Genomic DNA, 20,723 nt, shown 5'->3' with positions numbered 1-20,723 from the left:
TGTGCTCCCATGGATGCAATCATTAATAACTAGATACCAAAAAGAGTACCACAACAGTGTCCATTAAGGCAAGACAAGCAAAGAGATGGTGCAAAACATCCATTATGTATATATAACGTGTGTGAAGCATACATAAGTGTGTACATACCTCTCTATAAACGACTTGATTTCCTGTATTAGGCAAACAATAATGTGCATTAAAATATTGCATCATAAAATATAATATTTATAGACTTGATTGTAACATTACATTTCTGAACACTTCTGCAAAGGATTCCTTAGGTCAGCATGGTCTTTAGGTTATGAAATAGAACAATTAAAAATCTTACTTGTGTTTGAAGTAGTAACAGTGATAAACTAGAAGCTCTCATGTAGTTTCTCCATTTTAATTACTGGTAATCTATTACTTTATCTACTAAAACACCATAGTTAACCAAGTCCTTTAACAGCTTACTAATTTGTGCTCCACTCATTACTACAAAATAACTAAAAACATCAGCAGTTAAGGTCAGGATTCAGCATTAGTTTCAGTACCCAGTATGGCAGCTCAGTATGATGCCACACAAATCTCATCACTCCCAAACACCTACAGTTCAGAATTAGCAAAGCATTTCATAGAGGTTGCATCTTAAAACAGCTGCACCACACATTTCTATTAAAAGGGCAATGACAATATACCATTATATACAAGCACATTAGCAGTTTTAATCTCTCCCTTACAAAGAAAATTTGCATTTTTTTTTTTTCAAAATGAGGTAGGCCAAGGCCTTTATTTGCATCATACATGTAACAATGTATATGAACATTTATGAAATGCATAGCCAATGCACTTAAATTCTTGAACAAATAGCAGTAAGACTGTCATAGTTCATGCCGGTGTCAGTGAGGTGTACCTGCCGTATGACCATCACAGTTCATGCCGGCATCAGTGACTTGAGGTGTACCTGCCTGGAATATATGGAGAGAGACATGAAACAGCTCTGACTGTGTACAAGGCAGTTATGAGGCTGGCATTGAGCAGCATTCTACCTTCTCTAAGGATGATGCATTTTGGTGTCAAAGGGGGTCCAATATTTGACAGCCTGATAGGTTATGATTGACAGACCACACTGCTTGACCAGGGATAGCCTACATCTGGTCCCTCTAGGTTTTCAGTTATTGGCAAAGATTGTCCAGCCCCATAGTACCATACTTAGGCAGTACCAAACCAATAAACCTACCAACATAAAGCAAAGGAAAATATCAAGGTGTTTATCAATGCTAGCAGCCTGAACATGAAACTCCATTCCCTACAAGCGCCGTCTCTGGAAGGCACAGATGTCTGTGTAGTGACTGAGACATGGTTTAAAACAGTGGTGAGCACTCTGGGCTATAAAGCTTTCCCACACATTTAGAACAGCTGCTACACAGGAGGGGAAAAAGGTGGAGGGGCATGTAGACTAGATTCCCATAAAGGCTGGGAAGTCAGCATAATTCACTAGAAGTTCATGTCCAAATAACCATTAGCAAGGTCCCGTGCTATACATTAGCTAGCTATAGAACTCCCTTTATGACAAAGGGGACCACACCACTTGTGTATAGGAACCACCCCCAATCAAGGAAACCATGAAAAACTTCAAAAGCAAACTTCACGTTACTTAAGATAGAGGTGGAAAGGTTCACAGCCCCCATGCTAAAGGGCAATGCTGTCCAAGCTGAAACCTTTACAAAGGCACTCTGAGCATCTGCAGGAATGCATGGATCATGCTTTCCCCAAGTAAAACCAAGAATCACTCCTCCAAGAAAAGGAAACCAGTCTGGTGGACCCCTGCCATAAAGGAAACCAGTCTGGTGGACCCCTGCCATAAACAAGCTATACAACAGGAGGAGGAACCAAGTATAAAAGAGTAAAATCCCAAGAAGGAAAGGCATCCCTGATCAGTATCAGCAAGAAACTACGATCCCTCATTAAATCATCCCAGGCTAGTTTTGAAAGAAAAATTGCTAATTACGCCCAAGATAGCCACAAAGCATTCTTTAGCTATATCAAGAACCTAAGTGGAAACTCTCAGATCTGCTCTGAGTTAGTGCAGAATGGCACAAAATACACTGAACCGACTGATATTGCCAACATTCTGGCAGACCGGTTTAGTGCAAACTTCACCCCCCTCATCCCCTAAAGGGCAGATAACCATACCAGAAGAATGTAGGGCCCAGTCAATCACGGACACACAGGTTAAAACAGCCCTATTCAAAGCCAAAAAAAAAAAACAAAAAACGCTTCAATGGGACCCAAAGCCAAAAAAACAGCTTCAATGGGACAGGACGGTGTCCCAGGCTGTGTCTTACAAGAGCTCCAAAATGAACTAACCCCTCACCTCAACACACTGTTCAAACTCAGCCTCTCTACAGGCTACATACCCACAGAATGGCACACAGCAACAGTTATCCCACTCCACAAAGGTGGAACGGACCCTGGGAACTATCGCCCATTAATCAAGGTAATCAAGGCCCGACTAGCCTGGTCTGCAAGGCTATGGAGTGCATCATCATGGAACTCATTAAAGGAGACATTGGGAACCTCCAAACCTTGGACCCTACCCAGTTTGGATTTGTTACCTTGGACCCTACCCAGTTTGGCTTTAAGGGCAGATCATGCCTCCTAAACCTGGTGGACTTCTTTGAGACAGTTACCAAGGTATTAGACGAGGGGAAAATAGGTCCACACAGCCTACCTAGAACTCGCAAAGGCTTTCGACACCATTCCCCATTCTAATATTATAGACAAGCTCACCAGCTTGAACATAAACTCCTACATCATTAGATGGGTTGCCAACTGGCTCATGGATAGAACCCACATGGTGAGAGTTGCAGGCTCTATGTCAGACTCTAAACCTGTTACAAGTGGTGTCCCCCAGGGCTCAGTCCTAGGACCCCTACTGTTTGGTATATACTTCTCAGAGGTACAGGCAAGCATAGGAGGACTATGGCTGACCAAGTTCGCAGATGACTGCAAACTAGGGGCCATAATTGATTCCCTGGCTGATACAGACCCTCCATAAGGGTCTCAACAAGACAGATACCTGGTGTCAAAATCATGGTCTCAAACTAAATGCCAAAAAGTGCATAGTCATCCCCTTTGGATGAAACAAAGTACCCACGAATTACCACATATGTGGTAGTCCCCTAAATACAGAAAATGTAATAAGGGATCTGGGGACCCAAGTAGCTAGTAATCTCTCCTTTGATAACCATATTGCCAAGGTGGTTAGAAAAATCCTTCTATGTTGCCCACCTATTCACAAAAGGGTTTGCATCTAGAACAAAAGAGGTTATTGTGCCTCTCTCCTCATCACTCAGACCCATCATAGAATACAACGACCCATTTGGGATATACCTTAGAAGACACCTGCAACAGCTGGAAAGACCAAAAAGTACCTCGCCAAGAGGATTACTGGCCTCAAACAGATGCCCTATGCAGCCTGACTCAAGAAACTCCAGCTGCACTCGGTTGCATACCGCTTACTCAGAGGTGATCTCTGCCTGACATACAAGGCCATGTCCAACCCAGAATTGATGGACATGCTCCACCTTAAAAAAAAAAAAAAATCCCGGAGAGCCACACGCTCTAGAGATATAAACCTCACCACAACGATAAATAGGACATGCTGGTGGGATAGATTCCTGTTCTAGAGACTCCCCTATGCTTTGGAACAGGATTCCAATATATATCAGGCAGAGCCCATCACTAACACTCAAGAGAAACCTTGGCGGGTGGATGGGAAACAGAATATTTATCCTGGGGATCACTGCAGTGGCTGTGCTGGAGAGTGGCGCAGGGAAATAATGGCTCTGTTAGACAGGGGCACAGGGAACTAATCTAAAGGGGTGGCGAAATCAAACACATTCTGGCTAGGCTTATAAATGCCCTTGGGCAGATAGCCTAGTACTTACCTATGAACCTGTAAGTATTAAATCAAATACCATTTTCTAATCTAAATTATCCAACTGTAGACTGGAAAACCTACATCACCACTAGTACACAAGCAGAGATTTCTGCATTTTGTCAATACAAATTTGGAGTACCCACTAGTCGGAACAGCATCTAGGATCTTGTCCTTACTAACAAGGGTGCATATTGCACCATCCCTTGCACATCTTTATCACTGTTAGGTCTGATCATAAAGCTGTCTCCTTTGAAATAAAACTGAAGATAGGAAGGTACCTTTCGAAATTTAAGACAAACCTACCCCCTCCCAAGTGATACATTGGCAAGCTTGAAATCACAGCGAAACCCAGTTAACCACAGAACACACAGAAATGTACACCATTCACATTGCGTTTGTCTGACATAACTGGTGTCAAAATCATGGTCAAAAAGTAAATGCCAAAAAACACACCCTAGGGAACTACCACATTGACAATACACCTTACGAGTTGACCCAGTTGTTTGAGATTTGGGAACTTGCATGGACAGTGACCCAACTTTTGTCTAACACTTGTATTGTAAGTCTCATCTCTGCAAAAAAGGCCTCAAACTGTGAGTACTAGCTTTGTCTCTCTACTAACCTTGATTAATGGACGGATGCAGTTCCTAAATATTTTCTCTTTCATAGGTCCCCTCAAATTATCTCTGATACGAGCCCAGTTGATTTTCATTAGGAGCAACAACCAGCAGATGGGAAAGTCCAATCTATAACCAAAGTGGTATGTTATTTTGAGCACAAAGGGAAAATGGCTAGGCTTAAAATGTCCCTCAAGGGCAGCTAGCCTAGTACTTCCCTGTGAACCTACATTCACTTAACTGTCCCAATCCATCATATGACTGAGATATAGGAGTAACACAAGTAACTCTTCCACTCTTGGAAATTCAACGACTATTTGAACTAGAGCTGCAATCATACACAGAGACATTGTTACAATCACTAGGCAAGTCAACTGGATCTACAACCTCATTTCACTTACAAGACAGCACAGGTTCCGTCACTACAACGTGTCGACCTTAGACTTGCACCCTTGACTTGGATAACTGACCGAGGTAGAGGTGGATTTATCATTTGAAAAACAAATAGATTTGCCAGACAGCAGACTGATTATGCTCAGATTAGTTTGGTTTAGCTGGTTTTCTGGGAATGCTGTATTTAGGTTGACACTCATCAGGAACTTGTTGGATATGTTGTCTATTACACCAAAGATGGCACCATGCTTAATTTTGAACTATGCAGTAATGTGGTTCAGGGCCTTTAAGCACGGTTACATGTATTGTGTCCCACTTTCTCCACCTAACTTGTAATGGAAGTATTCTGATTTCATGACCGGTAGTGGTCATACAGAATGACATTGATCACAAGTTTCCATAGGTTTTCCTTAGGTATTGTTTTTAATTGCATAGTACAGTATGGCTCTTGGCTCAAGTACTGACTCAGGCAGATTGGTCTTCCAAGTATTAGTGAAAGGCTTTGTCTGGTTGCAGTGTGTTTTAATTCAGCATGACCAAGTACTTTATGAGGAGCTTTGTTTTTGGTTGTGTATACCGCTCTCTCATCCTCATCTGATAGTAATGACTGGATGTAGCATGACAATCTACAAGCAGTGGTCAGCCATAAAATGTTAGCTTCCAGTGTACCATTTTCCATAACCCGTTCTACAGGCAGGCTGCATTATCCATGACCATCTGGTATATAAATACATTTCTAGATCAGAAAAGTAATATAGTCTACTCTCGCACGTTAGTAGATCTCTTGCCAAGAGCCTTGTGAAAATGAGATTTGCATTGGTGACTTGTGTCTCTGTGTTGGTTTATACATAGAAATGACACTAGATTGACAAGGGCATGTTTGGTTTTGCCACCATACTAACATATTTGCACCTTGTCAGCATTTGGAAGGACCCAGATGACCTTTGTATAATTTGATGTCATACTTCTGCTTGAGTTTAGGAGGTATGACTTGTCTTGGTACAATAAGTCACCATGCTCAGATAATGTGCATTACTTATGCACAAGCCATTCAGTTAAAAATCCAATGAACTGGCCATAAATTTTCCTAGTTCATTATGCGTTGCACAAACTGTAAAATTCATCTTTGATTGCTCAGGATATCCAGAAATCCTATATGTGATTATTTCTCAGGCACATGTCCTGCTTTGGGATTAAGCCAACTTATTGAAAAACAGTCTCTGGTACCTCAGCAGCACTTCGTCTAGGTCATAGTTCATACTTTGACCTCATGCTTAGTGACACAGTTCATACCTAGTTACAAAGCATGCAGTCCACTAGACTGTTGAGTCCAGCACAACTGCCACAATTGCTCCAAGCCCGGTTTGGTTAAGTGACTTGTTCAAGATCACACAGTACGCAAAGAGAGAACGAAGGATCAAACCCTGGTCCACAGGAAGCAGCTGAACAGTTGATGTGCAAAGCATAATGAACGAGGAAAACTTATGGCCAATTCATTGGATATTTAACAATGGCTTGTGCACAAGTAATGCACATTATCAGAGCATGGTGACTTATTGTACCAAGACACAAGTCATACCCCTAAACTCAATAAGCAGAAGTAGGAGGTCTTCATTAACTGACTTTCACACTATACTGAAATTGAGTTGCTAGTAATTATGAATTTCATAATTACTAGCAAACAACTCAATATTCAGTATACTGTGATATATACTAGCATTTTCAGTGAATTGTCTGCCACATTGGCATTTCACACCATCTACCTCAAAAACATGTAGGTGTCAGTTATGAAAATATGAACATGCACAAGACAATGAATAAGTGGCAAAACAAAAATTTCTCAACTGCAGGACATTCTAGACCAAATTTTAGGTCATTGTTAATAACTCCTCACCCTTTTTAAAATGCTGCCTATTAGCTTAGTAAGTCAATTAATGAAGCCAGACTTGTAAGTTCTGGACACTGTAAGGTGGTATGGGTGTGTACATAAGGCAGCATGGAAGTACATAAAAAGGCATTTTAAGCTTGAGGGAGGTTTGACACTAAGGTAGGTAAGGTTACAGTAAGGTTAGCACAAGACAAATTTTAGCACAAGACAAATTTGAATCCGCAGCACTAACTAATCTCAAATCATGCATTCCTGTCTAGACCAAATACAAGGATATAATCTAGAATGTAAAATGTCACCCATAGACCCTTGACTAGCCAATAATTTTATGCTGTAAAAAGTTTAGGTATTAAGGTTACACCATATGGCATCCTTTTGAAATAGAACTCTCCCGCAGCATATTGAAGGTTGTCAACTTAACTTTAAAGATATTTCACCGAATCTACCAGAATTATCTAGCATGGAATACACTCTTGCATTAAGTTTGGGCTCTATGTCTTCTAATGTAGGTAGAATGAACCCCTCTCTCACTGCTTCATCACAGTTAATTTTTTTTTAAAATAGTTACATTTTTACTGGATTCCTTTTAACTACTGGGATTACTGGAGTCTGTTCACTTTCAGTAATGTCAAAACTTGGCATTCTGCTTAGAATCTGAACAGCACAGGAAATGGCACCCTCCTGGGTGTGGTCAAGGCATATGGAAAGTACAGTTGTGTACACTTACCATAAATGTAGATGTTAAAGTGTATTCACTGTTGCAGTCATTACATTTGTGTAATCTGCTGGCAGGTTGCCCTCAGTCGGCCTGATAAAGTCTTGGGTCCCGTGTCAGTTGCTGTCCCTTCTTCCATGACGAGAGACAGAGAGTGAGTATATCGTAGTGGTGCTGTGATAGCATTGTTGCCTTACAGCAAGAGGATAGCCATGCGTTCGTTGAAGGTTGAACGTCGAGCTGGCACCTCAGTGTTTGTGAAAATCTACTGCCAATCATTAGCGGACCGGAGTTCCGCTGCGGCAACCCCTAACCGGGAAAAGCCGAAAGATGATGCTATATAGCTATAAAACACAAATATACCTCCAAACCAAAGCAAATACACAAAAAAGGCTTTTAAGCATAAAGAAAGAAAGAAGAGGTATAGTAAAAGAAAAACAGGGGGCTGGAGGGAGGGTAACCCGGACTGCAACAGTGAATACACTCAACATCTACAATTATGGTAAGTGTACGTAACTGTACTATGTTCACCATGTTTCACGGTTGCAGTCACTACATTTGGGTAGATTCCCAAAGCTAATGTTGGGAGGATGGATTTATACAGCATTAGGACTAGCTATAAGGCCCTGCAATACAGCAGTGTCAAAGCCAGCTCTGGATTTAGAGAAAACTGGTAAGTGATAATGCTTGGTGAAAGTATGAACTGAACTCCAGGTAGCAACTTCTAGAATATCCCTGGTAGGAACACCTCTGAGAAAGGCTGCTGAAGTAGATGCAGCCCTGGTGGAATGAGATCTGATCCCCTGGGTGATATAAGCACATAAGCACCATGTAAAACCTAACAGAAATGAATACAATGGCTTATCCATTTAGAAATGGTTTGCTTTGAAATAGATTTCCCCTCTGCCCCTGCAGCAAATGCTACCAGCAGTTCAGATTTTGTTCGAGATTTAGTCCTGTCCAAGTAGAATCCAAGTTGTCTGTGTACATCCAATGAATGCAGAATCCATTCTCCCTTGTTCTGTGCATTGGGAAAGAAAGTTGGCAAATGAATGGACTGATTAAGAGCCACACTGGATACCACCTTGGGCATGATGGATTGGTCCTGAGTGACACCCTGTCCGCATGAAAGATTATGAAAGGCTCCACTGCCATAAGGGCCTGTAATTCAGATATCTTTCTAGCTGAAGTGATTGCTAAAAGGAAGGTGTTCAAGAAAGAAATTAAGTCTGTAGTTGCAGCTGGCTTGAAAGGAGGTAGAGCGAGTTTCTCAAATACAAAGTTAAGGTCCCAGGCAGGGGTTGGAGCTTTCCTGGGTGGTCTCAAGTTTTTGGCCCCTCTGAGATACTGCTTTAGAAGAGGATGAGAGAAGAGGGGGGGCTGTGCTGTAATGAGTTGAAATGGCCTTGGAATGGGTTTTTATGAAAGACAAAGACAGGCCCTTATGAAACATCTCAGGTAAATTGGGCACTGTTGTGCTCGTCTCTTGAGACTGATTCCAGGCACAGAATCTTTTCCATTCATCAGCATAAGATTTTCTAGTACTAGGTCTTCTCACCTCCAAAATGACATCCATCACAGGTTTGCTGAGGGATGCTAAGGGTGAATTTAAGTGATTAGCCAAGCTGCAAGATTCAATGTTTGGAGCTGAGGGTGCAGAATTGTTCTCCTGCTGAGACAGTAAGTAAGATGTCTGAGGCAGGTGCCACAGAGAAGTGTGCGACACACTGTGCAGGAGTGGGAACCAGTGTTGGCAAGGCCAGTCTGGAGCAATCAAAATAATTTCTGGCTTGTCCTGTTTTGACTTTTAGTAGAACTTTGGAGAGCAAAGGCAGAGGGGGAAAGGCATAGACTGATAGATTTTTCCAGCTGAAGGTCAGAGCATCCACTTTCCAAGCTTTTTTGCGAGGAGTTCTTGTGCAACATTTGTCCAACTGCTAGTTCTGGGGTGAGGCAACAAGATCTATGTCTGGGCTCCCCCATTTGCATGTCAACATGTTGAAAATCCATGGTTCCAGTTTCCATTCGTGAGGGTCCATGAGATTTCTGCTTAGTTCGTCTACCAGAACATTCTGCTTTCCTGGCCTCTGCCCACCACAGGAACTCGAGGCGCAGGCAAAGTAGGATAGGAATCATTGTTTCCAGGCTGTGAAAATGTTGACTCCATAAACTTCAAGTACCACTGAAGTTTCCTCATATGCAGTCTATATGGAATTAGAAGAATGCATGAGGCCATGAACCCCAAGGCTTGCAGTATTTGCCTTGCAGATAGCAGGGTTTTTGTGGCCGCCTGAAGTCACCAAATGAATTTGCTTTTCTGGTGTAAGGAAAGCCATCTGGGCAGTTGTATTCAAGCTTGCACCCAGAAATGTTTTTGAGAGGGCACCATTTGAGATTTCTTTTTGTTTATGGTGTACCCTTGACATGTTAGAAGTCTTTTTACAAACGCCACATGTTTTAGAAGAATGGCCTGGTTTTCTGCCTGAATTAGACAATCGTCCAGGTATGGATATATTTGAATATTTCTTTGCTTGCAAAATGCAATTACTGGAGCCAGGCACTTTGTGAATACCCTGGGTGCAGTAGACAAGCCAAAGGGCAGTGCAGAGAACTGATAATGCATGCAGCCTGCTTTGAAGCATAGGAATCTTCTGCAAGATTCCCTGATTGGGATATGCAGGTAAGCCTCTTATGTCGAGAGCTGCCAACCAGGCATCCTTGCCTAAACTGGTGAAGTCAGCATCTTTAATTTTAGAATGTCCAGAAAGGTGTTTAGAGTAGACCGGTCCAGAATTGGACACCATGATTTGTCTTTTCTGGGTACCAGGAAAATGGAATAGAAACCTTGTCCCTTTTCCTCTTCTAGTTGAATAGCCCCCATGTTTAGGAGGGAAAGTACTTGTTTCCGAGCCTCTGCCCATGGATTTGGGGGCAGGTCTGGCCACCCATTTGGAGTTGGCAGCATGTGGAAATGAAATCTGTATCCCTGGGACACTATTTAAAACCCATTTGTCCTGGGTTATAAGTTTCCAGTTTCTTGAATGAAGAGCCAGGTTTCCCCCCAAAGGGGCGGCTAAGAGGTAATTTCAAAGGGAAGTCATTGAGACTGCTTACCATAGGGTGGTGCCTTGTTGTTTCCAGATTTGGAAGTGGAAGCACCCCATTGCTTAGCTCTGAAAGTCCCTTGGGACTGAAACCTGGTGGTTTTGGAATGTCTGGGTTTGGCATGTCTGGGTTTGGCCGTAGTGGCTCTGGAAGGAGCTAGAAAGGGCCAGTTCTTAGTAGGCCAATGCCTACTAAATCTAAAAGGTTGCACTTAATCTTTCACAATTTGCATAGATTTAGCTTCATCTTCCATCTTTTTTAGAACTTCTTCAGCCTTATTGCCAAATAAGCGGTCCTGCTGTAAAGCAGCATCCAAAAGTTTTGCTTTAACATGATCAGTAGAGATTGCTCCTTAAGCCAAGCATGCCTTCTAAGCACAGACCCAGTAACAGCAGCCCTACAAGAGGCCTCTAAGGAATCAAAATCACACTGCAAAGTAGGTTTGCCAACTTGTTCAGCTGAATGCAATAAGCCCTGCAAATCTTTATTTTCCACAGTCTGAAATCATTTTTTGTTTAAGCAGTTCCATGATATGTTGATATTTTAGCATATGAAATTTGACAGTTTAAAGCCCTGATTGCAGAAGTGGAAACCTTTACCCCATCTATCCAGTGCCCTGGAGTCTCCACCAGAAGGTGTAGGATTTTTAGCAGTAGAAGCCTTAATGCCCTTGGGCCCCTGAGAAATGGTTTCAGGGTCCGCAACAGGATTTTTGAAAAGGAATTTGTGGGACTCTGGAACCATGTAGTACCTGTCTGGCTTGCTAGGGGCTGGAGGCAAGGAATCAAAGGCCATACTGGATTTTGAAAAACACATCAACAATATCTAGTACAGGAGGTATAGCCAAAGGCTTATGCTGAGGAAGAAGGAAATCCCTAAGCCTCTTTTTAGATTCAGAGAAATCCTGACTTTCCCAGTGGAAGTGCTCCCTTAAGGTATGTAAAGTTTCCCCAAAAGAGAGAAATCCTCAGGTGGAGAAGCAGAGGGAATAGAATCCTCTGCATCAGAGTCCTCATAAGTAGGTATGGACAAATCCAGATCATTAGAAGAGTTAGAAGAAGATTCATAGTCAAATTCAATCCTAGGCCTCTTGGAGGGGGGGGGGGGGTTGACTACCTCCGATTAGAGTAATTAAATCTTCAGCCATTTTGATAATTTGTTTTTTAGGCATAGGTGCCTGAACATGTGGCCGGGGCATCAGTTTTTTAGACGTAGATCGAGATTTAGGCCTTAGCACTGAAGTTGGAGTCTGTTTAATATGCAAGTCTGTAAGCCTGAATACACCCTCAGAAGCCGGAGCCTGCTCAGCGGCTCCAGACCCATCCAAGGTAGAGCCATCCGCGGGTTCCATATGTGAAGCATCTCACGGCATACCGGACTCTGGATGAGTCTCAGTAGAGGCCTGCGAATCAGAAGTAGCAGGCATCAGGGGCTGCAAAAGCACCTCACCGAGTACCGGCGAACTGGCGACTGACTTAGAAGCGTCGTCGGCAGTTCTGGACCTCAACGGCCAGTCTTTCATTGCATATTTTTGGTATTCTGGTAGTCAGATGGCTAACCAACTTAATTTCTGGATAATTAAACAGAGAACCGAAATATTTTGAAGCAAAAATGCACCAACGACGAATAGTGCACTGATTAAATAAAGCACAAAACCGACAGCAAGGTACGTCGTTGGTCAGGGCCTAGGCAAGGAATACAGTACAAATGAAAATACTTATGAGGCATTTGCTTCCCACAAGTAATACAATTATTAACTTTCTGACATCGGTAAGGAGCAGGAAAAAGGTTTTCCCAATGGGGTACTTCGCTTCAAGTTGAAGACTTCGGTTCTGAAACTCAAACGAAAATTTCAGGAGTCTGCCGACCAGCACTTGCTAACTGCTTCTGCTTCGGGCACCGCGTGGCAAGAAAGACTGATGAAATGGCGTCGGCTGCATGTTTCATACCCCTGACATCATGGAAGAAGGGACAGCAACCAACGCAGGACCCAACACTTTGTTAATCAGGCCGACTGAGGGCAATCTGCCAGCAGATTACCCAAATGTAATGGCTGCAACAGTGAAACAATGACTGCAACAGTGAAACACGAACATCAGCATTCAATTTCAAAGTAATCTTTATTGGCTCACAAGTCAAGCAGTCTAACTTAACATGTCTATATGGACTTTATTCTAGCAGAGAACAGTTTGGTATACCACAGCCCTGATGACCAGATTTATGTACGAACATCCAGCACAAACTCAAAAAAACTCAGACTTGTGTACCTTCCAGTCAGGCACTCAATTTTACATGCAGAGCTATGATAGTCATTTCCTGCATCTTGCAGCTATGCATACAGAGTAACTTCTGTAAATAACACTATCACACTAACATTCAATTTATAGGATTTTCCCCCCATAAAAATTTAACTTTATTGAAATATGTTCTAAAAAAATTCAAAACAATTACTCAACCACAATATACAACTATTTACAGAACATATTGCAGCAAAACATGCTACAATAATCCAAAAGCATTTTTCATTTTTTGTGCCGATGAAAATTACTCTCCAACCCTGATGATCTGGTTTCATCTTTGTGTTTATAAAGTTCTCCATTGCTCAAAGTGTCAATCAGTATTAAAACAAGCCACTCTAAGCTCCAAAAAGGTCAAGTTTATCTATCCCAATTCCTAATAACCAAAATTCTGGGTGTTGGCAAGCTCTTTCGGCAAAGCCCAAAGCTGCATCTGTTTACCTTTCCCATGCCAAGTTAATTGGAAGGCAGTACCAAATCATGTGCACATAATTAGCATCATCAGGTTTAAATCTCCAACTCCCCTCCATACTTTCCCTTGTTCTGTGAAGCCCAGCTAGAGATAATCATTGATGTAATGTACAGATAACTGACCGATGAGGAACAAAGGAGTTCATATATAGGACTAACTCCTAGTCAGCTTCTACAGCCACAATTCACTGTACCCACTCTATTATATGCCTCTCCCATTCAAACCAATCAACTTCTTATCAGCCAAACAAAACAATGCTCTAATGAAACAGCCAAATCAACAATACAATTTCCCATCTCTCTTCACTCCACTATTTAACCTTACACTACCAAGAGATCTTGATCCACTGACAAATCATTATTCTCCATAAGCAAACCTAACAATGCAGGATAAATCACTGTACTCATGTTGCATTGCTAATAGTTGGAATACTGCTCCACTAAAGCACAATATGTCCTGAAAGACTTGAAGCAACATCTGATAATGGCTCCACACATGTACCAGCCCCAGGTAAACTGGTATTAATACAGCTATACGATTTTGTACCATAAATATCTGCTGCACTACCACAAGTATGCTCCATCATCTCATCTCCATTATCTTCCTTGTGCCTCCTCCCCTCCCCTACTTCCTTTCTTTGGGCTGCTCTAATTCTTTATCTTATGCTCCTATGGCCTAGGCTTGCAACAAGTCTTTTTTGTTATTCTTCTGTACAACCTGACAATATATGCATACCGATGCCACTGCACTGCGCATTTCTCCTTCTATTAAAAAAGTATAGCCAATGCCACTTTTATTTCTAAATTGAAAGCATTTGTAAAAGATGTAAACAAAGTAAAGGATGTCCAAAAAAAAAAAAAAAATAGAACTGTTGCTCACAAATAAAACTGATGAAATGATGAATGTCCATGATGTCTGTATAATGGAGCATTTCTCCCAGGGCCTCCTCTGAAAAAGGGTACTAATCAGTTGGACTTTTCTGGGAAACAAATGTCAAGTAAAAATAAAATGCATACATACATTCTTTGTCTCCCTCACATTTTCAACAATCTCAAGTGTTGAAACAGCAGCAAAATGGACTATTCTTACACCTCCTGCCCTGTAGAGCATATTACTCTACTATGGTATGCATTTGCCAGGCTTACACTTTGCTGTTGGAATTTTTGACTACAAAATACACAATTCCAGGGACAGTAAAGCTTCCCATTTACGTTGCATTCTACCTCACACACACACGTTTAGAAAAAGCAACTACAAAAGGCAAATTTAAATTTAAACTAACTTTTGTGATGCTTCAACAGCTATCCCAAATCGCAACTGTCCCTTTCTATTCATCTTGTGCCATTAAAGCCCCTATTTTTGTCATTTCTTAATGACTGCTTGACAAATGTTGTTCAACTGTTACTTATACATATCTGGGAAAAGATGCTCTCATGTTGTATTTCATTTTTCGCACAAAATGTTGGAGTTTGCCAATTACTAGCAGTTATGCAACACTCTCTCTGGGTAAATCCAAAGAGAATTTTATATGGTCTCAAATGACCTCTCAGTCCATTGCATACAAAAGAACATTGACCTGGACTTTGATTCTTTATCCAGTTTCATTGCTATATGAAATCACGCCGTTGTCTGTATGCAAGCAAACCAGGCAAAGGGTTTTGTGAAGTCAAGTGGCTCTTGTGGTTTAAACATCATGGTAAAGTTTCACTGTGGTATAGCACTCTCACAGTGTACAACTGTATTGACTAAATACACTAATTTTACAGCACTTGGTTTTGTGGCTTGGGTCCTGGCTGGGTACCTTCTGTAGATGAATGTAGGTACCACCTGCAGACTAAGAGGCTTTTGCCAAGCAGATGTAGCTGTATTCAACATTCAACTATCCATGTGCACGCATGCCTTTAATGCTTAAATTGCTTCTAGAAATGCAATATGGGTTTATACAGTCCTCATCAGGATACCCCTCGCTTTGGATCTCCTGGTTTCCATAAAATGGACAAATGAGTACTACAAATGGATGTAAATACTATATGATACAATACAGTGTGATTAAGAGGGTTCAGCAACCATTTCCAACAGAATCTTCTCTGCCAGACTACAGATCATAGCTCCACTAGGTCTACCCTTCTCCAAAGGAGTTCCACAAGCCTCCATTCTGTCCATCTTTTCCCTACTTCAACAGACACCCATCTGACCTGCTGCATCTTCCCGTTCTCTTCTATGCTAATGATACTCTGCATTTTCACAAAGTTAACTGTTCTACTTTAAAAAAAAGTTAAACTAAATGCATGACGTAGTATAACAAAGAGATGCATTAGCTATAAGGGAATCCCAGTCACTCATGCAAAGTATTTACATTACCTGAAAGGTTATTACTGTTTTTGTATCAATTGTCCATGCTTTGTATAAAACAATAATTCATTTGGGGCTTCTGAGAGTACTCCCAGCTACCAGATAGTGCCACTGCTCAACAATAGCTATGTAACATGTTACTACAGTAATAATCAGAACGGCCCAAAGAAAAATAACAGTGACTAGACACACTATTACACAACTACTGATTTGTGATTCACTTGTACAACTTCTTATAAACTGCACCCCTATAGCCCATGTACCTTCCAACTGTCCATCTGGGTTGTATCCTCTTGGCATGCAGCCACAATCAAACCAACAAAACCATAAAGCTGTTATTTCAAATTCAGATAAACACATGCACTATGCTACACTAGTGGGATACAAGAAACGTCACAGTGACTGCAAAATATGTGCCACTTAAAATATCCAACTTCCTTATCAGTCAACATTTTTTTTATTGTCTTTGACTCCCACTTTAAGTTAGGTAAACTCCATATTGCAACACTTTGGACGAAACAAGGGACTGAGAAAAAAATCTTGAGGATACAGCTGATTTTCCACATTTTTAGTAAGAAATATACTAACAGAATCAGGGACTCCTGTGCAAGGCTCCCCTTTTATATATTTTTCTCTCTCCTATATTGGTCTCTACAGGAACTTGCAGATCTTAGTGTACAGAGAGAGCAGGATTAAGCAATTTCATTACAGCTTGTATTCAGGCATGGCTGGAGGGCCCTCACAATACTGATTTAGGCCCTTAAGTATTCAGTAGCTCCACATTACTACCAGTAGCCACTCCATGCCTCCCCAGACTGCTGCAAGTTTTTCAGTAACTTAAGACCATTTTATTCTAAAAGAAGGCTACAAAACTAGCTAGACATACAATTCTTACTTTACTGTTCTAGTATCACAGATCTGGTAAGACTTGAAACTTACACCCTTAGCTATTTGACACATTAAAGCAGTGGTGCACAACCTTTTTGTGGGGAGGGCCACTACATGAATTCTTAATGCATCTGCAGGCCACCTCAAAACATAGCAAGTCATTACAAGTTAATACGTACCGGCGACTGGCATTTTTACTAAAGACAGCAGTCACAAAATTGCCTGTTTTCTACATCAACTTTATATTTAACTTTATTCTGGCTTGCAGCCACGACAGACTACAAGTTATAAAACAAAGAATAGTTACTTCCACAGCTAAAATTAGAGGTGTGCTCAACTGCAGTCAGTTAGGTAAGTAAGTGTGTGCTGGAAAGTTTGCTAGACTGGAGTAAGTCATAGCATTTCACTTTTTTAAAAAATTTTGGTTACTCTCTGGGGGTCAGATGGGGTTGCGTCGAGGGCCGGGCATTGTGCACCACTGCATTAGAAGTAAAAGGAGACAAAGTTATTCTGTAAATCAGGCTATACGGATCTTGGTAGGACACCATATTAAACTGGAGCACAGCAGAAAAGTCAATTTTGTTGAACATTGCTGCCTCCAGCTCTTTCCACTCTTCCCCAGTTGGTGGGGCAACCCTGCTCACTCAGGCTCACTTTGCTCCCAGACTCCCCAATCCCACTCACCCCAACTACACAAGTATCCAAATCACCCAACCCTTCTTCCAACACAAAAAAAATCCTCTCGTTTACTAATAAAAGAGAAATGATCCTTCCAATATTTCTCCTTTATATTCTCCTCACATCAATATTCCTACATGTACAGTCCAGTCATGTCTCAAATACACCAAACTACCTCCACTCTGGTAACCATAATCCTTCTAACCATACCATTAAATTTCCCATTTTAATACATCATCTTACATACACAGACCTATCACCACACAAGTCACATACCTGTAGAATCAATCCCAAAAAAATCATTACTCCATAATTTCATCCAAAATGTAAGGCACCAATCCATTATACTTATTTAAAACCTTATATTTAAAGTGCTCTTCAAAAAACTCACCTTCTCATCCAAACCCAGCTCTCCAAACTCAACCTACATCATATAAACTACTCAGTCTATTTAAACTTCTACTTCGGAAAGTCATACAGCCTAATCTTGGATCACCACCAAAATTCTCCTACTCCCCCACCACACCAACTTAAATACATCCAAAAACACAGTGCATCACACCACCCCATTAATCTCAAAAATATATTTGTTTTATGACAACATTCAAAGGGTCTACAAAAAAATAGAATTTTGAGCCTGTTGCAACCAGTAAAAGCGACAGACACACAGACACACAGACACACAGACACACAGACACACAGACACACAGACACACAGACACACAGACACACAGACACACAGACACACAAAAGCAAATAAAGTTAGATAAAATATTATACTGACCTGCAACATAAAATCTACAAAAAGTCCCAAAACATTCTGGTTTTCTATAAACCAGCTACTAATTCACAGCCACAGCACTCTCCTACATTTAACACAGACAACTCTACCAGTTTTGATGATGATGATTTCAACTCCATTTTATTGGCTCAGCACCACCTACAATCCCTTTTCATAACCTCTTTCCAGCCAGTCTCCACTAATTACATAAAAAACTATTACTTAAACTGGAACACACCACATTAGCCCCTGATGAACTACTTGAAAACTTAAGATGGCTACCCATCTCATTTTTAATAAAAATACCGCTACATCAGTGAAAAAAATCCACGTTCTTCCCCCGCCACAAAGATGGGCATTCAACTGAACTCTCCAACTACAGGCCCATTGCCATCCTCCACACCCCCTATACTCAAGAAATACATCCAGTCCCAACTCTGCCATTACCTCACTTAAATGAACCTCATCTCCCGCTCAGCACAGCTTCCACCCACACTACAGTACCTCTAACACTTTCCTATTTGTGTCTACAGTACTGGTGAAACAGAGTAATGACTCCATTCTCCTACACAAACCCTATAACCTTGGACTCTACACCACTGCTCTATCATGGTGCCACAGCTACCTCCAAAATAGAACTCATGCAGTCCTGTGGCAAAATGACATCTCATCCTTCCTTCCCTTAAAGGTGGTGAACCATAATAATCAATCTTCATAATGGTCAATTTTGAGACCCCTTCCATAACATCTTAACCAATGACTTAAAGTCCTGTAAAACTGCAACCTTAGTACAGTATGCAAATGTCCTATATAGATACCTGGCTAACATCTGCTCAAGCTATTCCTACACCCAGAGAAATACAAATCGTATTTACTCCCAAACAGCTTACAAACAAAACCTTCTCGTTACCTCGTCCAACATGTGAATTTGTCATACATACTAAATTACTAGGCATCTTTGTAGATTAAAACCTAAAATATGGCACATGTACAAAACATTGTGAAAACAGTGACATCTTCGCTAATGGTTTAACCTTTGTACCTACAAAGAAGACTAATTTAGGTCATCTATTAATGGATTTGAAGGAATATGCAAGAAAACTGAACTTCAGTATTTTGTTTAATGAAATATCAACAGCTATGACACGTCTTTGGACTTCAATACTTACAAATCCCCTGTTCACCCGACCCAACTATTTGAAAAATGATGCAACTTTACATCTGTAACTCATTAAGTTTGAATAAACAGATGATAAAAAAATGAATTGGTAATACGACAACTGTGGAAATACAAATATTAACAGACATGAAAATGGAAACTTAAGGGTCAAGAAAACTGAATTAGCATCTTCGGGACAGTTAAAGGGGTGCGCAACAGTGAAAGGTTGCCATCCTTGTGGTCATCACAGTTTTTGTAAATATGTTAAAGGCTGTATGCTTTTCATCTTCGAATACATCAAAGGTGTACCAAATTAATATGTTTGGGAATTGTGATACAGACTGGGTTATATATTTGACCACATGCAGCTGTTCAGCACTTTGGACAAACTTCACGTTCATTGAAACTCGGGATTTCTTAACATCTTAGTGACATTAGATATGCCAGGGGATCCAATGCTTTATACAAACATACTTTACAGCATAAAACTGCAAGGTTTCATTTTGTTCTTATTGATAAGATTGTGTTCAACAGGGATAACAAAGGTGGCTGGCACACTTAAAAAAGAAAGGTTGTATTATCAGACTGGGAGCCTTGTTCCCTCCTGGACTTGGAGAATTTGTAAGAGACCAATCATTTGAAGGGGTATGCAAGTCTTGTAACATTGTTGGAAATGAAGCATTGATGAAAGCTAATTAAGCCAAAACTGGTATGCCGTTATGGCAGAATAAAGTTATTATTACTTAGTAAAGAATTGTGCTATTTATTAATCTATTCACTATATAGTGTGAGGAGTGCTGGCTGCTGTGTGGTGTAGACAAATCTTTACCTCCAGCAGGTTCTATTAATGTCACATACCAGGTTAAGGTCTTTAAAGCAAGTAACCTGTGTATCATTTGACCTGCGGTATGCAGCATTTCCAATAAAGCAAGGTCAAAGATTACTCTATATGCCTTGCATATAAGGCAGTCTGTGTGAAAGAGAATAAAGTGACAGTGATTTTAGACTATCCACATAGCACAGATGCTGAATACCTTGAATTTTCCTTCATGAGGAACTTGTTGTCTTTGCAATTGCTGCAGCTGCTTGGAAAGGTACATACCAAAAGGGGCATTGTACTCAATTACTGGCCTGATGAGGGAAGAGTACAGAGAGTTTACAACTTTTTTTTTTTTCTGGATGCAATGTCCTTACTTATGAGATGAGCAACACAAAGTCCTCCTTACCACTGTGGAGACATGATGATCAAAGGTTGCTGTCAACCTGTATGTCCAGGTCACTCACCACTAAGTGCATACTTAGGGTGGTGTTATTGATGTGGTAGTTAGAATATCGTATATGCCAAAAGGGATAAAACACTTTTTTTTGCATTCACTCATGCAGGGCCTTGGTGAGTGCCGCCAAAAATCCACCAGGTTCAACAGGCACGATCTCCCTCTGACAAATCCAAAC

General features: G+C 41.0%; 1 protein-coding gene across 1 annotated transcript in view; it reads right to left on the bottom strand.

Moving 5' to 3' along the window:
• LOC122813572 (zinc-binding protein A33-like) overlaps positions 1-20,723 on the bottom strand; it is a 284,268-nt gene that overhangs the window by 182,366 nt on the left and 81,179 nt on the right. Inside the window, exon 4 of the mRNA XM_044085968.1 lies at positions 149-171. Within this exon, the coding sequence (XP_043941903.1) occupies positions 149-171 (23 nt within the window). The remainder of the gene's footprint in view (positions 1-148; positions 172-20,723) is intronic.

Source organism: Protopterus annectens, chromosome 10.part0, assembly GCF_019279795.1.
Source record: "Protopterus annectens isolate FY-2018-M chromosome 10.part0, PAN1.0, whole genome shotgun sequence".
NCBI lineage: Eukaryota > Metazoa > Chordata > Ceratodontiformes > Protopteridae > Protopterus > Protopterus annectens.
The sequence above is the reverse complement of the archived record's forward strand: the minus strand, read 5'-3'. Positions and strand labels throughout refer to the sequence as shown.